The 21,311-nt window shown below is 42.7% G+C and overlaps 1 protein-coding gene across 7 annotated transcripts in view; it reads right to left on the bottom strand.

Annotated features, from left to right (window-relative positions):
- Positions 1-843: 843 nt before the first annotated feature.
- The window catches only part of LOC137363985 (inactive rhomboid protein 2-like), a 194,757-nt gene continuing 174,289 nt past the window's right edge, over positions 844-21,311 (bottom strand). For 6 of the 7 annotated variants that reach the window (XM_068027474.1, XM_068027475.1, XM_068027476.1 and 3 more), the window contains 5 exons: positions 13,183-13,277; positions 13,001-13,076; positions 10,382-10,482; positions 4,546-4,699; positions 844-1,886 (listed from right to left, as the gene is read on the bottom strand). In XM_068027474.1, the coding sequence (XP_067883575.1) occupies positions 1,467-1,886; positions 4,546-4,699; positions 10,382-10,482; positions 13,001-13,076; positions 13,183-13,277 (846 nt within the window). In that variant the 3' untranslated portion in view covers positions 844-1,466. Of the gene's footprint in view, positions 4,700-10,381; positions 10,483-13,000; positions 13,077-13,182; positions 13,278-21,311 lie in introns of all 7 variants that reach the window. The other variant, XM_068027480.1, reaches the window with a different exon arrangement.

The following is a 21,311-nucleotide window of genomic DNA, read 5'->3' as shown; positions in this document are numbered from 1 at the left end:
GACGAAAGACAGTGGGGCGTCAGGGAGCATAGGCTTTACACCTCAAACTAAATGAGCATTGTCCAAAATTCCTTCCACTGGTAACTCGACATATCCGTTGATGAAGATGTGAATATGGAACCGGGTATCAACCCTTCGAATGTCCTACACCTGAATGTGCATCTGAAAGAGAGCTGTAATCAGAGACAGCAATAGGGCAGAGTGAAAATCCCTGATACCAGCACCCACCAGGAACAAATCAATCGTGTGCCAACCAGCACACACACGGAACATAGGATCATAGGAACAGGAAGAGGTCATTTAGCCCCTTAAGCCTGATCTGCAAACTAGTTCCATATACCTGCCTTTGCCCCATATCCCTTAATACCCTTGGTTAACAAAAATGTCCCAATCTCAAATATAAAATTAGCAACTGTTTCCTAATTTCACTCCTGAATGGTCTGGCTCTTAAGCTTTAGACTCTGCCCCTTAGTCCTAGACTCCCCAACCAGCAGAAATAGTTTCTCTCTCTCTACCCTATCTGTTCCCCTTAATATCTTGAAAACTTCAATCCAATCACCCTGTAACTTTCTAAATTCCAGGGAATACAACCATAGTTTGTGTAATCTCTCCTCGAAATTTAATGCTTAAAAAAGTCCAGATATCTTTCTAATGAAACTAGGCTGCACTCCCTCCAATGCCAATATCTTCCTAAGTGGTGCCCAGAACTGCTCACAAATCAACCAATCAATCACATGCCAACCAGTCCAGCTGCATGTTACATCACTGACTTCTGTTGGCAATGTCAGTCTTGTACTCATGCTGGTGTTCAGAGCTTAAAGTGATCTTGCCAGAAACAACTCATTTTGGAAAAGAAATATTTAATTGTACCACCATGTATTTTCACAGTTCAAATGGACACAGTACAAGCCGCCTCTCCCTGCCACCCCCCCAACATGCTAGTACTGACTCCCCCTAGGCACAATGATCGTTTGAAACATCACTGACCTGTACAGTTACAACAGAAAAGATTCAGTCAAATCTTTGACATCACAAAAGATTATAATGTCCAGAAGTGGAATTTACAGGCAAATGCAGGTGTTTCATGTTTTATATTAGTTTCACCCTTTCAATGGTTTGTGGAGAAAAGATATTCAGTGGTGCAAAACAATAAATAAATCTGGTACAAACATTGTGTAGAATATTTGTGGAGCAGAGCAGTTGATTAGGCAGTAATTGAAATGATTTTCTCAAATATTCAGCATATAAAACCATTACACGGACGACAATAAATTCCATTTTTCAATTCTCCCGTCCAACAGCAATAAGATTTGATTATTTCTCCAATTCTCAGCTTCTGGCACACTGGGCTATGCTTCTGTAAAATTTACAAAGCCCCATAAACTGGTTCCATTCCCACTGCACAATGCCTTTTCCAGTAAGGCACATGGTCATTTATTCCAATAGAACATACACTGAATTCTTGCTCAGTGTATTATTTGATCAAGGTCGTACTTTTCACAGAACTTGCTGGTGAATGGGATGCAGGTGAGGTATTCACACCAGTGACAGTTAGTAGGATATATATACAACCAGATCACCAGAGATGCAGCGAGGCCAACAAAGACCAGGAGGGAGACAATGATCATTATTCTCTTTCTGTATTTATCACTTTGACCAAAGGTTATGTATGGTAAGAAGGCAAAGGATAGCAGGAAACCACTAATGAATCCAAAGATATGTGCAATATTGTCAATCCAAGGCAGCAAGCCAAAGACAAAGAGCAAAAATACAATTCCGATCAACTTCGTCAAGGCTTTCCATGGCTTCTCCAGAATCGGCCAACTCTGAAACAATTCTACAAAGAGACAGGCCAACAAACCAAACTGGGAGCCTGCAGGGCCAACCTGGTGTGAGAGAAAGACAAAACCATTGTGACAGTGCACTCCTCTAATTCTGGCCTCTTGACAACCCATGATTTTAATCGCTGCATCCTTAGCGGATGTAACTTCAGCTGCTTGGGCCCTAAGCTCCGGCATTCTCCGCCTTTCCACCTCTCTCTCTCCTCCTTTAAGACACTCCTTAAAACCTACCTCTTTGACCAAATTTTTGGTCACCGGTCCTAATATGTGGTTCCACGTGAGATTTTGTTTGATTACACTCCTCTGCCTTGGCACGTTTTACTATGTGAAAGATGCTATATGAATACAAGTTGTTGCTGTAATGATGCAGGAATAGGCTTTAGACACCAGTTTACTGTAATTCATTCTCTGGTTAGAAACAATTGATGGTTTCTTCTACAATCCTGGTCGGAGAGAACATTTGTCACATGGTGCTTGGGTCAACTTCATGTCTCTGTACCATCTGCTCTAAATCCTATTTTCATGTTCTTCGTTTCTTCAAATTTTAATTCTCTCAAACATGACAATAGACAGCTTCAAATCCACTTATGCTAAAGTATTCCACATTCTAATAACCTTTTGGGAATGTTTCAAACTCCTTTTATGTTTCTGGCATCACTGTTTAACCTTCTCAAACCCAGCACAGGTGCAATGGGCTGAATGGCCTCTTGCTGCACTGTGAGATTCTATGATAATAGCCGGAATTTTACATTGGGCGGAAGGCTCCGCCCACCATCCAAAAAGTGGGGGTGAGCCTGCCTCTGCCAGGCCTGGGGAGCCACACCAGGATTTCACGCTTCCCAGGCCCTTAATTGGACTTGGGTGGAACTTTGACATCTTTGAGGCAGGAAGTTCCGCCTCCAAGCTCTACTGGCCAATCCATGCTGGCTTTCCTTAATTAATCCACATTTGTCCAAATTAATGTTAATTTTGTCCTGGATTATCATTTCTAAAAGCTTTCCCACCAGCCTGTAGTTGCTGCATTTATCTTTACACCATTTTTTGAACAGATGTCTAACATTTGCTATTTTCCAATCCTCTGGCACCACTCCTGTATCTAAGGAAGATTGGAAGATTATGGCCAGTACCTCCTTACTTCCCTCAGTATCCTCAGATACATCCCATCCGGTCCTGGTGACTTATCAACTTTAAGTACAGACTGCCTTTCTAATACCTCCTCTTTATCAATTTTTAGCCCATCCAGCATCTCAACTACCTCTTCTTTCATTCGGACTTGGGCAGCATCTTCTTCCTTGGGCACTCACTTTGAACCTCAGCCATGCCCCGTGCCTCCATGTGCAGATTCCCATTTTGGTCCCTCATCAGCCTGACTCTTCCTCTTACTACCCTTTTAGTATTTCTATGCCTATACAGACTTTTGGATTGCCTTTTATGTTAGCTGTCGGTCTCTTCTCAAACTTCCACTTTATTTCTCTCATTTCCTTTTGCACTTCCCCTCTGAGCTTTCTATATTCAGCCAGGTTCTCACTTGTATTATCAACCTGACATCTATCATACACACCCTCTTTCTGCTTCATCTTACTCTCTATCCCTTTCATAATCCAGGGAGCTCTGGCTTTTGCTGCCCTACCTTTCCCCACATGGGAATGTACCTTAACTGTACCTGAATCATCTCCTCTTTAAAAGTGGCCCTTTAAAAGCACTGGTATTCCATAGGGTTCAGTGTTGGGTCCCTTGCTGGTTGTGATATATATTAATGATTTGGACTTAAATGTGGGAGGCATGATTGGGAAGTTTGCAGATGATACAAAAGTTGATAATGAAGTGGATAGCTGTAGACTCCAGAATGATATCAATGGTTTGGTTGAGTGGGCAGAAAAGTGGCAAATGGAATTCAATCTGGAGAAGTGTGAGGTAATGCATTTGGGGAGGGCAAACAAAGCAATCCCGGTTATTGAGGGGTGAGGATGTAATTGCGTGGTGACATCGGCGCGCACACTCATAAGGGCAAGCTGGCAAATGTTCGCACGCACAGATGATGTCCGCGATCACTCTGCGCATGCTCTGCATTGTCAGGAGTCACTCCATTCCCTAAATGTTCTGTCACTGACACCTGATCCACTTCATTCCCCAGAACCAGATCTGGCAATGTTGGGCCAGAAACACACAGATAAAGAACATCCTGAACATACTTCAGAAATTCTTTCCCCTCTCTGCCCTTTACACTACTACTATCCCAGTCTGTATTAGGATAATTAAAGTCTCCTACTATAACTGCTCTATAATTCTTGCACCTCTCTGTAATTTGCTCCTCTATATCTTTACCACAATTTTGTGCCTCTGCAATACACACAGCAATGTAATAGCATCACTATTGTTTCTTAGCTCTAACCAAATAGATTCTGTCCTTGACATCTCCAGGACATTCTCTCTCTCTAACACTGTGATATCCTTAATCAATACTGCCACCCTTCCTCCTTTATTTCTTTCCCTATTTTTCCGGAACACCTTGGAATATTTAGTCTCGAAAAATAGGCTCCAAAATCTGGATGAGGAGGAACCTTGGGCTGCTTTAAAAGAACATTTTTGGGGGGCTCCCACTTCAGTCTTCAGGGGAGAGGTAGACCCAATCTCATCACACTCCCACTCCTCACCCAACACCCCTTCCACTCCTCATCCCACTCCCGCTTCAGCAGGTGTGTACCTCAGCTCTATACGGCAGGAATATTGCACTCGCCAAGTTGCCCATAATTCCACTCAGGATGTAGATGATTGAAATGCGCAGCCAACCCGCCAACTTCTCCAGGTCCCGAAGAACACTCATTTGGAATAGCACGGAGACCAGGCAGTGAATAATCCTGCAGAACAAGTGTGAGGAGAAGGAGAAAGGATGTGAGGAGAAGGAGAAAGGATGGGAGGAGGGAGTAGAGAGAGGGATAGAGAGAGCGAGTAAAAGCAAGAGACAAAGAGACAGAGAGAAACAGAGAAAACGAGTTAAAAAGTGAAGATAGGGAGTGAGAGGAAGGCAGCAAGAAAGATAAAGGGTGAGAGAGAGAGAGAGAGAGAAAAATCTATTAGCCGGATACAATGTCATCGTCCTCTCACCAAGACAGCCCTGACATATAAACCATATCTGTATGAGATGAAATTTAATGTTTATATTAGGATTATTTTGTCAATTTATATTCTTTAAAAGAGATTCTAAATGTTCACATTACACAACAGGAATTGAACACGAGTACACAGTTATAAAGAATTTACAGCAGAGTAACAGGCCATTTAGTCCAACAGGTCCATACATACCAATATACATATGAATTCAGAGCAGGAGTAGGCCACTCACCCCCTGCTCCGCCATTCAATAAGATCATGGCTGATCTGATTGTAACCTCAACTCCACATTCCCGCCTACCCCCAATAACCTTTCACCCCCTTTCTCATCAAGAATCTATCTACCTCTGCCTTAAAAATATTCAAAGACTCTGCTTCCACTGCCTTTTGAGGAAGAGAATTCCAAAGACTCACGACCCTCTGAGAGAAAGAATTTCTCCTCATCTTTGTCTTAAATGGGCAACCCCATATTTTTAAACAGTGACCCCTAGTTCTAGATTCTTCCACAAGGGGAAACATCCTTTCCACATCCACCCTGTCAAGACCCCTCAGGATCTTATTTGTTTCAATCAAGTCGCCTCTTACTCTTTTAAGTTCCAGTGGGTACAAGCCTAGCCTGTCCAATCTTTCCTCATAAGACAACCTGCCCATTCCAGGTATTAATCCAGTAAACTTTCTCTGAACTGCTTCCAACGCATTTACATCTCACCAATTCCCTGTATAACTGAAACATACCCTTCCTACTTTTGTATCAAATTCTCCTCGCAATAAACAATAACATTCTATCTGACTCATAGTCATAGAGTCATACAGTATAGAAACAGGCCCTTTGGCCCACCGCGTCCATGCCGACCATAATGCCTATCTATACTAATCCCACCTGCCTGCATTAATTCCATATGCCTCTATGCCTTGCTCATTCAAGTACCTGTCCAGATGCCTCTTAAATGTTGCTACTGTTCCTGCCTCCACCACCTCCTCAGGCAGCTCATTCCAGATATCCACTATTCTTTGTGTGAAAAATTTACCCCTTTGATCCCCTTTAAACCTCCTCCCTCTCACCTTCAATCTATGCCCTCTAGTTTTAGTCACCCCTACCATGGGAAACAGACTCTGGCTATCTACCCTATCTATGCGTCTCATAATTTTATATACCTCTATCATGTCCCCTCTCAGCCTCCTTCGCTCCAGGGAAAACAGACCCAGCCTATCTAATCTCTATAACTCAAGCCCTCCAAACCAGGCAACATCATTGTGAATCTTTTCTGCACCCTCTCTAGCTTAATCACATCTTTCCTGTAGTGCGGTGACCAGAACTGCACACAGTACTCCAAATGCGGCCTAACCAACATTATGTACAACTGTAACATGACATCCCAACTCTTGTACTCAATGCCTCGACCGAAGAAGGCAAGCATGCCATACGCCTTCTTCACCACCCTGTCTACTTGTGTTGCCACTTTCAGGGAACTATGTACTTGCACCCCAAGGTCCCTCTGCTCAACAACACTCCCCAGGGCCCTGCCATTCACTGTATATGTCCTGCCCTGGTTTAACTTCCCAAAATGCATCACTTCGCACTTGTCTGCGTTAAATTCCATTTGCCACTCCCTTGCCCACTTTCCCAGTTGATCTATATCCTGTTGTAACCTTAGACAATCTTCTTCACTGTCCACTATACCACCAATTTTGGTGTCATCTGCAAACCTACTAATCATGCCCTCTACAGCTTTCCAGATTACGTGCTGTATCTGCATACTAACCTTTTGCGACTCATGCACTAGGACACCCAAAATCCCTCTGCATCTCTCACCATTTAGACAGACATGGTGGGCCAAAGGGCTTGTTTCTGTGCTGTATAACTCTATAACTCTATGTCAAAACCATATTGACTCTGCCTGATTATCTTGAATTTTTCTAAATGCCCTGCTATAACATCTTTAACAATAGCTTCTAACATTTTGCTGATGACAGATGTTAAGCTAACTGGCCTGTAGTTTCCTGCTTTCTGTCTCCTTCCTTTTTTGAATAAAGGAGTTATGTTTGCTATTTTCCAATCTGATGGAACTTTCCCCGAATCTAGGGAATTTTGGAAAATTAAAACCAATGCATCAACTATCTCACTCGCCACTTCTTTTAAGACCCTAAGATGACGTCCATCAGGACCCGGGGACTTGTCAGCCTGCAGCTCCAACAATTTGTTCAGTACCACTTCCTTGCTGATGGTAATTTTCTTAACTTCCTCCCTCTCTTCCATTTCCTGACTTACAGCTATTTCTGGAATGTTATTTGCATCCTCTATAGCAAAATATCTCTTTAGTTCATCTGCCATGTTCTTATTTTCCATTATTAATTCACTAGACTCACGTTCTATAGGACCAACACTCACTTTGTTAACTCTTTTCTTTTTAAAATATAGAAACTCTTACTATCTGTTTTTAATATTTCTAGTCAGCTTTCTCTTGTACTCTAATTTTACCTTCTTATTAATCTTATTCATTCTTTGCTGTTTTTATATTCTGTCCAATCTTCTGACCTGCCTCCCATCTTTGCGCAATTACCTGCTTTTTCTTTAAGTTTGAGACTATCTTTCACTTTTTTAGTTAATCACGTGGGATAGTGAGTCCCACCATTGGAATTTTTCTTTCTCGTTGGAATGTATCTATTCTGTGTATTCTGAAATATCCCCTTAAATGTCTGCCACTGCATCTCTATTGACCTATCCCTTAACCTGATTTGCCAGTTCACTCCAGCTAGCTCTGCTTTCATGCCCTCATAATTTCCCTTATTTAAGTTTAAAATATTCATCTTAGATCCACTCTTCTCTCCCTCAAACTGAATGTAAAATTCAATCATATTATTATCACTGCTGCCTAGGGGAGCCTTCACAGTGAGGTCAATAATTAATCCTATCTCTTTGCACAATACCAGGTCTAGTAAAGCCTGCTCTCTGGTTGACTCCAGAATGTGCTGTTCTAAGAAACTATTCCCAAAAACATTCTATGAACTCCTCATCTCGGCTACCTTTGCCCATCTGATTTTTCCAGTCTATATGGAGATTAAAATTCCCCATGATTATCACTGTATCTTTCTGACAAGCTCCCATTACTTCTTCCATTATACCCCGTCCTACCATGTGGTTACTGTTGTGGGGCCTGTACACTGCTCCCACAAGTGACTTCTTGCCTTTTTCATTTATCATCTGTACCCAAATCACTTCTACATCTTGGTTTCCTGAACTTAGGTCTTCCCTCTCTATTGCACTAATATCATTATTAAATTAACAGAGCTACCCCTCCACTGTTCCTGGCTTCCTGTCCTTCCTAAATGTCATGTACCCTTCAATATTCAGGTCCCAATCTATGTCGTCCTCCAGCCATGTCTCTGTAATGGCAATCAGATCGTACTTATTTATTTTTATTTGCGCTGTCAATTCATCTGCTTTGTTTCAAGTGCTGCATGCATTCAGATACAGAGCCTTTAGTTTTGTCCTTTTATTATTTTTGTAACCTCTAGCCTTGACTGCTGATTTACTGTTAGATTTGTACTCACTGTCCCGGTCTGTTTATTATTTTCCATATTAATATCTTCCTCTCTTGCCTTAACTCTACACTTTGATTTACCACCTCTTCCCAAATTTGATCTGTTGCCCCCACTATTTAGTTTAAATCCCTCTCTACTTCCCTAGTTTAGCAGCTCGCTAGAACACTGGTCCCAGCACGGTTCAGGTAAAGACCGTCCTGGTGTTTATGGTCTACATGAATCATCTCCCATCTTACTTCATCTCACCCTATCACCATATCCTTCTATTCCTTTCTCCCTCATGTGTTTTCCAGCTTCCCATTAAATGCATCTACGCTATTCACCTGAACTACTCCCTGTGGTAGCGAGTTCCACATTCTCATCAATTTCGGGATGAAGAAATTTCTCCTGAATTCCCTATTGGATTTATTAATGATTACCTTATAGTATGGCCCCTAGTTCTGGTCTCCGCACAAGTGGAGACATCTTCTCTACTGCTACTCTGTCAAACCCTTTCATAATTTTAAAGACCTCTACAAGATCACACCTCAGCCTTCTCTTTTCTAGAGAAAAAAGCCCCAGCCTGCTCAATCCTTCCTGATAGTATAATATCTCCGTTCTAGCATCATACTTGTAAATCTTCTTTGCACCTTCTCCAGTGCCTCTGTATCCTTTTTATAATATGAAGACCAGATCTGTGCACAGTGCTCCAAGTGTGGTCTAACCAAGAATCTATACAAGTATAACATAACTTCTCTGCTTTTCATTTCTATCCTTCTAGAAATGAACCCCAGTATTTTGTTTTTATGACCTTAATAAACAGCATTGCTAGTTTTTGTGATTTGCGTTTCTGTGCCCCTAGATCCTTCATTTCCTCTAGCCCATTTAGAATTTTGTTTTACAAGGAGTATTTCTTTTTTCTTATTCATTGTTTGGATGTGAGTATCGCTGGAAAGACCAGCATTTGTTGCCCATCCCTAATTGCGCGTGAGAAGGTGGTGGTGAACTGCCTTCTTGAACTGCTGCAATCCGTATGTTGTAGGTACACAGTGATATTAGGGAGGGAGTTCAGGATTTTGACCCAGTGACAGTGAAGGAAATGCAATATAATTCCAAGTCAGGATGGTGTGTGACTTAGAGGAGTGGTAGATTTTGTATATTTGGAAGGTGCTGTTGAAGGAGCCTTGGTGAGTTGCGGCATTGCATTTGTAGATGGTCCATTTGCTGCCAGTGGAGGGGGTGAATCATTAAGATGGTGGATGGGGTGCCGGTCAAGTGGGCTGCTTTGTCCTGGATGGTATCGAGCTTCTTGAGTGTTGTTGGAACTACATTCATCCAGGGAAGTGGAGAGTATTCCATCACTCTCCTGATTTGTACCTTGTAGATGGTGAACAGGTTTTGGGGAGTCAGGAGGAGGGCTATTTGCAACTCTTGTAGCCACAGTATTGATATGGCTGGTCCAGTTAAGTTTCTGCTCAATGGTAACCTCCAGGATATTGATGGTGGTGGATTCAACAAAGATAATGCCATTGAATTTCAAGGGATGGTTAGATTCGTTCTTGTTGGAGATGGTCATTGCCTGGCACATGTCTGGTGCAAATGTTACTTGCCACTTATTGGCCGAAGCGATATCCTTATTATTCCTACTGAAAGATACTACCTCTCACTTATCTTATGTTAAAGTTCATTTTCCATTTACATACCCATTCTGCAAGTTTATTAATGTCTTCCTGTATTCCATCACAGTTCTCCTCTGTTTTGATTATAATCCCAGTTTGGTATCAGATACACACAATTAACAAATAACTACTGTCCATAGAAATCTTAGTCTTACATTGGACATTGCTTGGCATCAAACGAATTAGTGATTAGCTTTTAAATATGAATGTGTGGATATTGCATCTTACCCGGCATGAAGGAAAAGGGAGAGCCAAAGCCTGTAGATCTGATCTGGAACATCTGGATTCAGGAATGGCAACAACCCACACACTTCATCCAGACAGTGAACCTGCAGCAAAGATATGTTATCAGTCACTGACCATGTCAAAAAATGAGCTTCACTGCAGGGTCATTGCTCACCCATAGCTCATTGTGCGCACCCCCGTTGGGGCAGAGCAGCTACCCCTTACACACCACAGCCTGTAAACTGTGGGCCAAGTTGTGTGTAGGCTTAATAGAAAACCAGTGGCATGGTTTCTACAGAGTGGATCAATGAAATCCACTGTTTGAGTATAAATGAAAGGTGATGTTAGCTGGTTCAGGTTCCTCACCTATAAACCCCATATTCATTCCTCTGGTGTGGTGCCGGAGGATTGGAGAACTGCTAATGTTGTGCCTCTGTTTAAAAAGGGAACAAGGGATAGACCGAATAATTCAGACCAATCAGTCTAACCTCAGCAGTGGGCAAATTATTGGAATCTATTCTGAGACAGGATAAACTGTCACTTAGAAAGGCACAGGTTAATCAAGGATAGTCAGCATGGATTTGTTTAGGGAAGATCTTGTTTGACCAACTTGATTGAATTTTTTGAAGTAATAACAAGGAAGATAGATGAGGGTAGTGCAGTTGATGTGATCTACATGGATTTTCGCAAGGCTTTTAACAAGGTCCCACATGGCAGACTGGTTAAAAAAAAAAATCCCATGGGATCCAGGGGAATGCAGCAAGGTGGATACAAAATTGGCTCAGTGGCAGGAAACAAAGGGTAATTGTTGATGGGTGTTTTTGCGACTGGAGGGCTGTTTCCAGAGGCGTTCCGCAGGGCTCAGTACTGGGCCCCCTGCTTTTTGTGGTGTATATTAACGATTTGGACATAAATGTAGGGGGCATGATCAAGTGGTTTGCAGATGACACAAAGATTGGCCATGTGGTAGATAGCGAGAAGGACAGCTGTAGGCTACAGGAAGATATAGATGGTCTGGTCAGATGGGCAGAAAAGTGGCAAATGGAATTCAACCTGGAGAAGTGTGAGGTGATGCATTTGGGGAGGTCAAACAAGGCAAAGGAATACACGATTAATGGGAAAAATACTGAGAGGTGTAGAGGAAGTGATCCTTGGAGTGAATGTCCACAGATCCCTGAAGGTAGCAGGACTATTCGATAAGGTGGTTAAGAAGGCATATGGAATCCTTTCCTTTATTAGCCAAGGTATAGAATATAAGAGCAGGGAGATTATGCTGGAACTGTATAACTCATTGGTTAGGCCACAACTTGAGTACTGTGTGCAGTTCTGGTCACCTCATTACAGAAAGGATGTAATTGCACTAGAGAGGGTACAGAGGAGATTTACGAGGATGTTGCCAGGACTGTAAAAATACAGCTATGAGGAAAGATTGGATAGGCTGGGGTTGTTCTCCTTGGAACAGAGAAGACTGAGGGGAGATCTGATTGAAATGGACAAAATTTTGAGGAGCCTGGATAGAGCGGAGGTGAAGGGTCTTAGCAGAGAGGTCAGTGACGAGGGGACATAGATTTAAAGTGATTGGTAGAAAAATTAGAGGGGAGATGAGGAAAATCCTTTTCACCCAGAGGGTGGTGGGGTTCTAGAACTCACTGCCTGAAAGGGTAATTGAGGCAGAAACCCTCAACTCATTCAAAAGAAGTCTGAATATGCACCTCAAGTGCCGTAATCTGCAGGGCTACAGACCAAATGCTGGAAGGTGGGATTAGAATAGGTGGATCGTTTTTCAGCTGGCACAGACACGATGGGCCAAGTGGCCTCTTTCTGTGCCTTAAACTTTCTATGATTTCTTTGGTGCATTCTGCAGATCTCAGGATTCACATTCCCGCAGATTCATATATTCTGGGAATCTTCCTGATCTTCAAACCCACGATGCTGGGACAGAATATTAGCCCAAAAATCCCGAGTATAAGATACAGTGAACATCAACGCAAGCTCGAGGAACAGCATCTCATCTACCGATTAGGCACACTACAGCCTGCCGGACTGAACATTGAGTTCAATAATTTCAGAGCATGACAGCCCCCCACTTTACTTTCATTTTTAGTCATTTTTAGTTATTTTTTCTTCCTTTTTTGTTACATTCCTTTTTACATTTTTTACAATCTTTTTTTGCATTTATTTCATTTCATCTTAGTTTGTTCAGTTTGCTTACCCACTGTTTTTTTCAGGTTGTTTTTCTTCAGGTTTGCACTTGCTGCTGTTCAATATTCAGTATATTCACACCTAATCTGTACTAATGCTTTGTCTTTCAACACACCATTAACATATTGTTTGCCTTTGCTCCGTGACCTTTTGGTCAGCTATGTGGCCTGGTCCAATCTGCACCTTCTCCTTTGTTATCTCTTGCCCAACCCCCACCTCACTTGTTTATAATCTGTGACTTTTCTAATATTTGTCAGTTCCGAAGAAGGGTCACTGACCCGAAACGTTAACTCTGCTTCTCTTTCCACAGATGCTGCCAGACCTGCTGAGTGATTCCAGCATTTCTTGTTTTTGATAAGATACACTGATCTGGGTCTGAGTGTAGACAACAGAATGTGGTTCATTACATTTCAATGTTACCTGTGAACACAAGGTTGATTCCTCATGGAAATATCCATTCTTAAACTGGCAGTACTCTCTGGTAGTGATTTCGCATCTACACAGTAGTTCAGAAATGGGAAATCAATGAGAAATTAATGGAAAATCAATAAGAAATTAATGGGAAATGATCTCCTCCCTAATGTAGACTGAGGGTCACTAACCTGCCCTTTGTCCCAATGCAACAGGGTCTGCCTTTGATGACACAGTCCAGGTGTTTCAGCCCCGTGTGATTCTTCTCTGGCTGGTAGGTGCAAATCTGTACAAAGAACATGAATTTAGTTATCATTCCATCTCACTCTCTAGATTTCTCCTAGTGATCATTTAAATCCTGTAGTTTTGTAGATGAGTTTGAGTGTGAACAAGGTATTTCTTGCTCCCAGTACAACAGCAGGAAGAATTGCAAGCCAGAAGTTAAGCTACATGTCAGTACCAACGACATAGAGAGAAAAGGTTTTGAGGTCCTAGGCCCAACCATCTTCAGCTGCTTCATCAATGACCTTCCTTCAGTCATAAGGTCAGAAGTGGGGATGTTCGCTGATGATTGCACAATGTTCAGCACCATTCGTGACTCCTCAGATACTGAAGCAGTCCGTGCAGAAATGCAGCAAGACCTGGAGAATATCCAGGCTTGGGTGATAAGTGGCAAGTAACATTCGCGCCACACAAGTGTCAGGCAATGACCATCACCAACAAGAGAGAATCTAACCATCTCCCCTTGACATTCAATGGCATTACCATCACTGAATCCCCCACTCTCAACATCCTGGGGACTACTATTGACCAGAAACAGAACTGGAGTAGCCATATAAATACCGTGGCTACAAGAGCAGGTCAGAGGCTAGGAGTCCTGCAGCAAGTAACTCACCTCCTGACTCCCCAAAGCTTGTCCAACATCGACAAGGCACAAGTTAGGAATGTGATGGAATACTCTCCACTTGCCTGGATGGGTGCAGCTCCAACAACACTCAAGAAGCTTAACACCACCCAGGACAAAGCAACCCGCTTGATTGGCACCCCATCTACAAACATTCACTCCCTTCACCACCAACACACAGTGGCAGCAGTGTGTACCATCTACAAGATGCACTGCAGCAACTCACCAAGGCTACTCAGGCAGCACCTTCCGAACCCGCAACCTCTATCACCTAGAAGGACAAGGGCAGCAGATGCGTGGGAACACCACCACCTGCAAGTTCCCCTCCAAGTCACACACCATCCTAACTTGGAACTATATCGCCGTTCCTTCACTGTCACTGGAACTCCCTTCCTAACAGCACTGTGGGTATACCTACCCCACATGGACTGCAGGGGTTCAGGAAGGCAGCTCACCACCACCTTCTCAAGGGCAATTAGGATGGGCAATAAATGCTGGCCTGGCCAACGATACCCACATCCCATGAAACAAATAAAAAAAAGGTCCTATGCTCAGAGTTTCAGGAGCTAGGAAGGAAGCTAAAAAGTTGTACTACCTTGAAGATAGTAATCTCTGGATTACTCCCAGTGCCATGCACTAGCAAGAGTAGAAATAGGAAGATGGGGTGATCAATGCATGGCTTGAGGCATGGTGCAGGAGGAAGGGTTTAGATTCTTGGACATTGGGATCAGTTCTGGGGCAGGAGGCACCTATTCAAAAGAGATGGGTTGCACCTCAACAGGACTGGGACCAATGTGCTCATGGGAGGTGCACTAGTGTGTTTGGGGAGGGTTTAAACTAAATTGGTAGGCAGGGTAGGCACCAGAATATAGAAGTAGAAAAGAAGAATAAGGTGCATACAGGAGTGAGAGTGATGGATAGTGCTAAAGAAGGACATCATGCCAGATTAGATAGGAGCAGACTAATGAGGAATGCAAAAACAGGGTTAGAATGCATGTATGCAAATGCACAAAGTGTGAATAAGGTTGGTGACTGACAACCGCAAATAGCTGAGAGGGAATATGATAAAGTGGCAATAATAGAAACGTGACTTAAAAATGGTGAGGATTCGGCACTTAATATTCATGGGTACAAGTGTTCAGAACAGTTTGGGAAGGTGAAAAGATCTGATGAAGGGTTATCAACCTGAAATGTTAACTCTGTTTCTCTCTTCACAGATGCTGCCAGACCTGATGAGTATTTCCAGCATTTTTTGTTTTTATTAAGGAAAAAGAGGAAGTGGGATGATTAGGGAGATGTTGTAATGTTGAAAAGAGAGGATATTCTTGAAGGGGTGAGGACAGAATCCATTTACTTAGAGCTGAGAAGCAAAAAGGGTTTGATCACAGAACTGGGGGGTATTCCATAGGCCTCCAAATAGTGAGAGAGATAGAGAAACAAATCTGCAGGGAAATCACTGAGATGTGCAAGCCTATACAGTGGTGATTTTGAGGGACTTTAATTACCCAAATATCGAGTGGGATAATATAGGAGTAAAGTTAGAATAAAGAGAAAGGAGGTGGAGGAATTTCTGAAATGTGTTCAGGAGACTTTCCTGGATCAGTATGTTTTTGACTAAACTAGGAAACAGACATTGCTGGATCTGGTGCTGGGGAATGAGGTGGGCCAAATGGACTGAGTGTCTTCGAGTCATAGAGAGATACAGCACTGAAACAGGCCCTTCGGCCCACCAAGTCTATGCTGACCATCAAGCACCCATTTATACTAATCCTACATTAATCCCATATTCCCTACCACATCCCACCTTCCCTCAATTATCCTACCACCTACCCACACTAGGGGCAATTTACAATGGCCAATTTACCTATCAACCTGCAAGTTTTTGGCTGTGGGAGGAAACTGGAGCATCCGGCGGAAACCCACACAGTCACAGGGAGAACTTGCAAACTCCGCACAGGCAGTACCCAGAACTGAACCCGGGTTGCTGGAGCTGTGAGGCTGCAGTGCTAACCACTGTGCCACTGTGTCTCTGGGAGAACACTTGGATAAGAGTGATCATTGTATCATAAGATTTATATTAGTAATGGAGAAGAGCAAGCAACATCTAAAGTAGAACTTCTAAATTGGAAGAGGGCTAACTTCAATGGGATGAGAGGGGATCTAGCCAGGTTAAAATAGAACCAAAGATGACTGGAAAAACTGTAACAAATCAACTGAGGATCTTTAAGGAGATGTTTCAGGTACAGGATAAGTACATTCCAACAAGAAGCAAAGGCAGAGGAACCAAAGCCAGGAATCCTTGGATGATGAAGGAGATAAAGAATATGATGAAACAAAAAAAAAGAGGGTGTATGTCAGGTGAATTCTTCAAGTGAGATTGAGGTCAAATACGATAGGTTAAGAGGGGAAGTGAAGAGGAAAATTAGACTGGCAAATAAAGAATATGATAATAGAATGACAGTTAACATCAAAGGTAACCCAAAATTTTTATATCGGCATGTGAATAGTAAGCGGGTAGTAAGAGGTGGATTGGGGCCTAATCAGGACAAAGAGGGTGATAGATGCTTTGAGGCGCAGGACAAGGCTAGAATACTTAATGAGTACTTTGTATCGGTGTTTACTGAAGAAGAGGATGCTGACAAAATATCGGTAGAAATTGAGATTGTAGAGGTAGTGGTTGGGGTGAAAATTGATAGTGTGAGAAACGTAGCCCACTTAATAATAATTTACACCAAGTCAAACTCTGAAGAAGTAAGTTTATTTAACGTTCTTGCAAGATCGGGTGTCCTGCAAGCAGGCACACCGATCAACATATTCAGTTCATGTTTATACAATACAAATCCATTTGTCCACGCCTTTATTTTACATTATTGGTTATAACGTATTATGACACTAACCTATCCTATGGTTGCTACAGTCTCCTCCTCTGTTTACTTCTCCCCCTACTCTAACTTTCTAGCCCCTAACTCTTGTTTTTGTTTTACCTTATTTGGCTCTCCATTGTGTGTTTTAACTTGCAGCTGTCAGCCTTTATCTTAGTGGGGCAGTTTCTTATTCACTACATCCTTTGTTCTAACTCTTGCTGTTTCTCTTTTATCTGCCTAAGCACAATTTTTAAGTGATGTACTGTCCCAAGGTCTGTACTTACATACCCTTATCAATTCTCTTTTTCAGTGATGTACTGTCTTAAGGTCTCCACTTACATACCCTTATCAGTTCTCTTTGTCAGTGATGTACTGTCTTAAGGTCTCCACTTACATATCCTTATCATTTCTCTTTTTCAGTGATTTCATTATGTTGTGCACAAATGACTTCTTGGTAACTTTCCACAAGCTGTAGAAACAACATTTCAGTATTTCTTATTCTCACAATAGGCAGGATGTACTGGAAAGGCTGGCTATGCTTAGAGTGGATAAGTTGCCTAGTCCAGGTGGCTTGCATCCCATGTTGCTGAAGGAAGTGGGATGGAGATAGCTAAAGGGCTTGCCATAATCTTCCATAGAATCACAGGATGGTTACAGCATAGGAAAAAAACCATTTGGTCCATCGTGTGTGTGCTGGCTCTCTGCAAGAGTAACTCACCTAGTCCCTCTCCCCCACCTTTTTCCCAAAGCCCCTAGATACAGGGGAGATGCTACAGGATTGGAGAGTGGCAAATGTGACACCCTTGTTCAAGAAAGGGTGTAAAGACATTCTCAGTAACTACAGGCTGGTCAGTTTAACATCAGTGGTGGGTAAGGTTTCAGAAACAATCATCAGGGGAAAAAAATCAACAGGCACTTGGATTTGTTTGAGTTAATTAAGGAGAGACAGCAAGGATTTGTAAAAGGCAGATCATGTTTGACTAATCCAATTGAATTTTTTGATGAAGTAACAGAGAAGATTGATGAAGGGAATGCAGTGCTTGTTGTCCATATGGATTTTAAGAAAGCATTTGACAAAATAGCACATAAAAAGCTGGCTAACAGAATTGAGGCTCATGGGTAAAAAAAAATTGGCTTAAGGACAGAAAACAGTGTGTTGTGGCAAATGGTTGTTTTTCAGCCTGGAGGATGGTACACAGTGGTGTTCCCAAAGGGTCAGTGCTAGGACCACTGCTTTATTGATATATAGATGACTTGGATATTGGAATACAGAGTAAAATTTCAAAATTTTCCAATGATACCAAACTTGGAGGTGTGATAAACAGTGAGGATGATACCAATTGACTGCAACAGGACATGTTAGCCTAGCAGAAATGGGCAGACAAGTGGCAGATGAGTTATACGTTTTTTTTCTCTAAACCAGGGTCGTAGTTTAAACAAAGACTGGGGAGATACAAGTATTGTATTAAATTTATAGCTTAACTAGTTAAACTACTTCATATAAATAATTCATTGAATAACATTTCAAAACTTGAAACCCTAATTCGCTAAATAAAATGAAATAGACATGGCAGAGACAGTGATGTGCTGGAGTTGGAACATGTGGGAAGCTGGTGAACACCCGTGTGTCTGCGGCTTGAGGAACTCTGGACACTGCGATGCATCAGGGAGGCAGGAAGTTACCTGGACACTTTGTTCCAGGAGGTGAACTACTCCAGAAGTGGCCCGTGGTTAGGGACAGGAGGGTGTGGCTACGAGTGAGGCAGGTATGGGGATCTGGAAGGTACTGTGCTTGCACTTGTTTAACAGGTAACAAGAGAAGGGACTGCAGGGAGGATGAGAAAACTGACAGCAGCACTGTGGTACAGGGGGCCATTCAAGTTGGGGAGTAAAAAGGACTGTAGTAGTAGTAGTATGGGACAGTATGGTTAGGGGGATAGATGCTGCTCTCTGCAGCCAGAAGTGTGAGTTCCAAAGTCTGTGTTGCCTGCCCGGTGCCAAAGTTATCGACATTTGCTCGGGGTTGGAGGGGAACTTGAAGAAGGAGGGGAAGGATTCAGTTGCCGTGGTCCATGTGGGTACCAAAGACATAGGCAGGACTAAGAAAGAGGTTCTACTAAGGGAGTATGAGCAGCTAGGGACTAAATTAAAAAGCAGAACCAGAAAGGTAATAATCTTTGGATTACAACCTATGCCACGAGCAAATTGGCCCAGGGTAAATAAGATCAGAGAGTTGAATGCGTGGCTGAAAGATTGGTGTGGGAGAAATGGGTTTCAATTCACGGGGCACTGGCACCAGTAGTGGGGAAAGAGGGAGCTGTTCTGTTGGGACGGGCTTCACTAGAACTGCGCTGTGACCAGTGTCCCAGTGAATCAAATAACTAGGGCTGTAGAGAGGGCTTTAAACTAAATAATGGTGGGGGGGGGGGGCCGCGGGGGAGGGTTCAGGTGAGGGGAAATTTAGAAAGTTAAAGAGAAATGACAAAGCAATAGTGCAGGGCAGGGATGTGTGAGGTGATGCATTTTGGGAGGACTAACAAGGCAAGGGAATATACAATGGATGGTAGGACCCTAGGAAGTACAGAAGGTCAGAGGGATCTTGGTGTACTTGCCCATAGATCACTGAAGGCAGCAGCACAGGTAGATAAGGTGGTTAGGAAGGCCTATGGGATACTTGTCTTTATTAGCCGAGGCATAGATTATAAGAGCAGGGAGGTTATGATGGAGCTATATAAAATGCTAGTTAGGCCACAGCTGGAGTACTGTGTACAGTTCTGGGCACCACACTATAGGAAGGATGTGATTGCACTGGAGAGGGTGCAGAGGAGATTCACCAGGATGTTGCCTGGACTGGAGCATTTCAGCTATGAAGAGAGACTGAAAAGGCTAGGGTTGTTTTCCTTAAAGCAGAGAAGGCTGAGGGGGGACATGATTGAGGTAAACAAAATTATGAGGGGCATAGATAGGTTAGATAGGAAGAAACGTTTTCCCTTAGCGGGGGGGGTCAATAACCAGGGGGCATAGATTTAAGGTAAGGGGCAGGAGGTTTAGAGGGGATTTGAGGAAAAAAAATTTCTCCCAGAATCTGGAATGCATTGCCTGAAGAGGTGGTAGAGGCAGGAACCCTCACAACATTTAAGAAGTATTTAGATGAGCACTTGAAACGCCATAGCATACAAGGCTATGGGCCAAGTGCTGGAAAATGGGATTAGAATAGACAGGCTTGATGGCCGGTGCAGACACGGTGGGCCGAAGGGCCTGTTTCTGTGCTGTATAACTCTATGACTCTATAAGAGTGCACCAGTTAATAAGGTCAGAGTAAATAAAAATGGTAAAAAGACAGAATTGAAGGCTCTTTATCTGAATGCATGCAGCACTGGTGACAAGATCGCTGAATTGATGGCACAAATAGAAATAAATGGATATGATCTGATAGCCATTACAGAGATTTGGTTGCAAGGTGACCAAAGCTGGGAACTGAATATTCAAGGATATTTGACATTTTGAAAGGATAGTGTGACGGAAATCACACCTGCCAAAATGAGGCATATTAATTTCATCAATTGGAACATTATTATTTGAACGTTTACTGGACATTGAAATAACTTGTTTTAAAAAAGACCACAGAACAGTGGCTGAAAACATGGCCGCACATTTATATTCACAAAGACAGTGGTACTGAGAGACAATGGGAGTACTCCCAGATTCAATTAGCCAGATGGGTTTTGTCAATAGTGATGATCAAGAGACTTTGAGAGTCATTGAATGTGTAAGAGCCAGCATTCCACCCCCCACTGAGACTGTCTGGTAAGCTTGGAGGAATCCAGAAACCTCGCAGGCGAGGCTGTCTCAAGCAAAAAGCTAGTCACATGACTAACCTGCTGGCCAACCTGGAGTTGATTGAATTGTGCTCACAGAACAGTTTTTGGAAGAGACTGCAATTGAACCTCAAGAACGAAGGTTTCCCTCTCTCTGTCTCTGTCTCTCACATGAAGTTCCAGGGACCCCTGGAAGTAACTTAAGCCTCGAAACAGAAGACCAGCGAAACAAGTTTGAAAGTGTGCACTGGGCTCCAACGAGAACTGCAAGACTTAACTTCAAATAAAGACTTTACATCCAACCCAAAACCAGTAACTGAACTCCATCTATTACTTCAAACCTTCCCCTTTAATTCTTTCTCCTCCTCTGTCTCTATTTGCATGTGTGTTTATTGCATATGCACACTTGCATGGTCATGTCATATTTTTAGCAGTTTTAACTGAGGTAGAGTTTTAAGGTTAATAAACTTACACCTTTCTTGTATAAATCTCAGAAAACCTGTCTGGTTGATTTCTTTGCAATTACAATTGGAGAGCAGTGTTTTAAAAGTTAAACCCAGTTAGGGCCAAACTAGGAAAAGGCAGAGAGGGGAGTCCTAGACCCCTTCATCACCTGTTCGTAACAATAGGAACAAAGGAAAAGGAGGTGGGGAAGCTCAGTTAATAAAGGATGAAATTAGTACAGTAGTGAGAAATGACTTTGGCTCGGAAGATCAAGATGTAGAATAAGTTTG

Source organism: Heterodontus francisci, unplaced genomic scaffold, assembly GCF_036365525.1.
Source record: "Heterodontus francisci isolate sHetFra1 unplaced genomic scaffold, sHetFra1.hap1 HAP1_SCAFFOLD_598, whole genome shotgun sequence".
Classification (NCBI taxonomy): domain Eukaryota; kingdom Metazoa; phylum Chordata; class Chondrichthyes; order Heterodontiformes; family Heterodontidae; genus Heterodontus; species Heterodontus francisci.
This window is presented reverse-complemented; position numbering and strand designations above follow the sequence as displayed.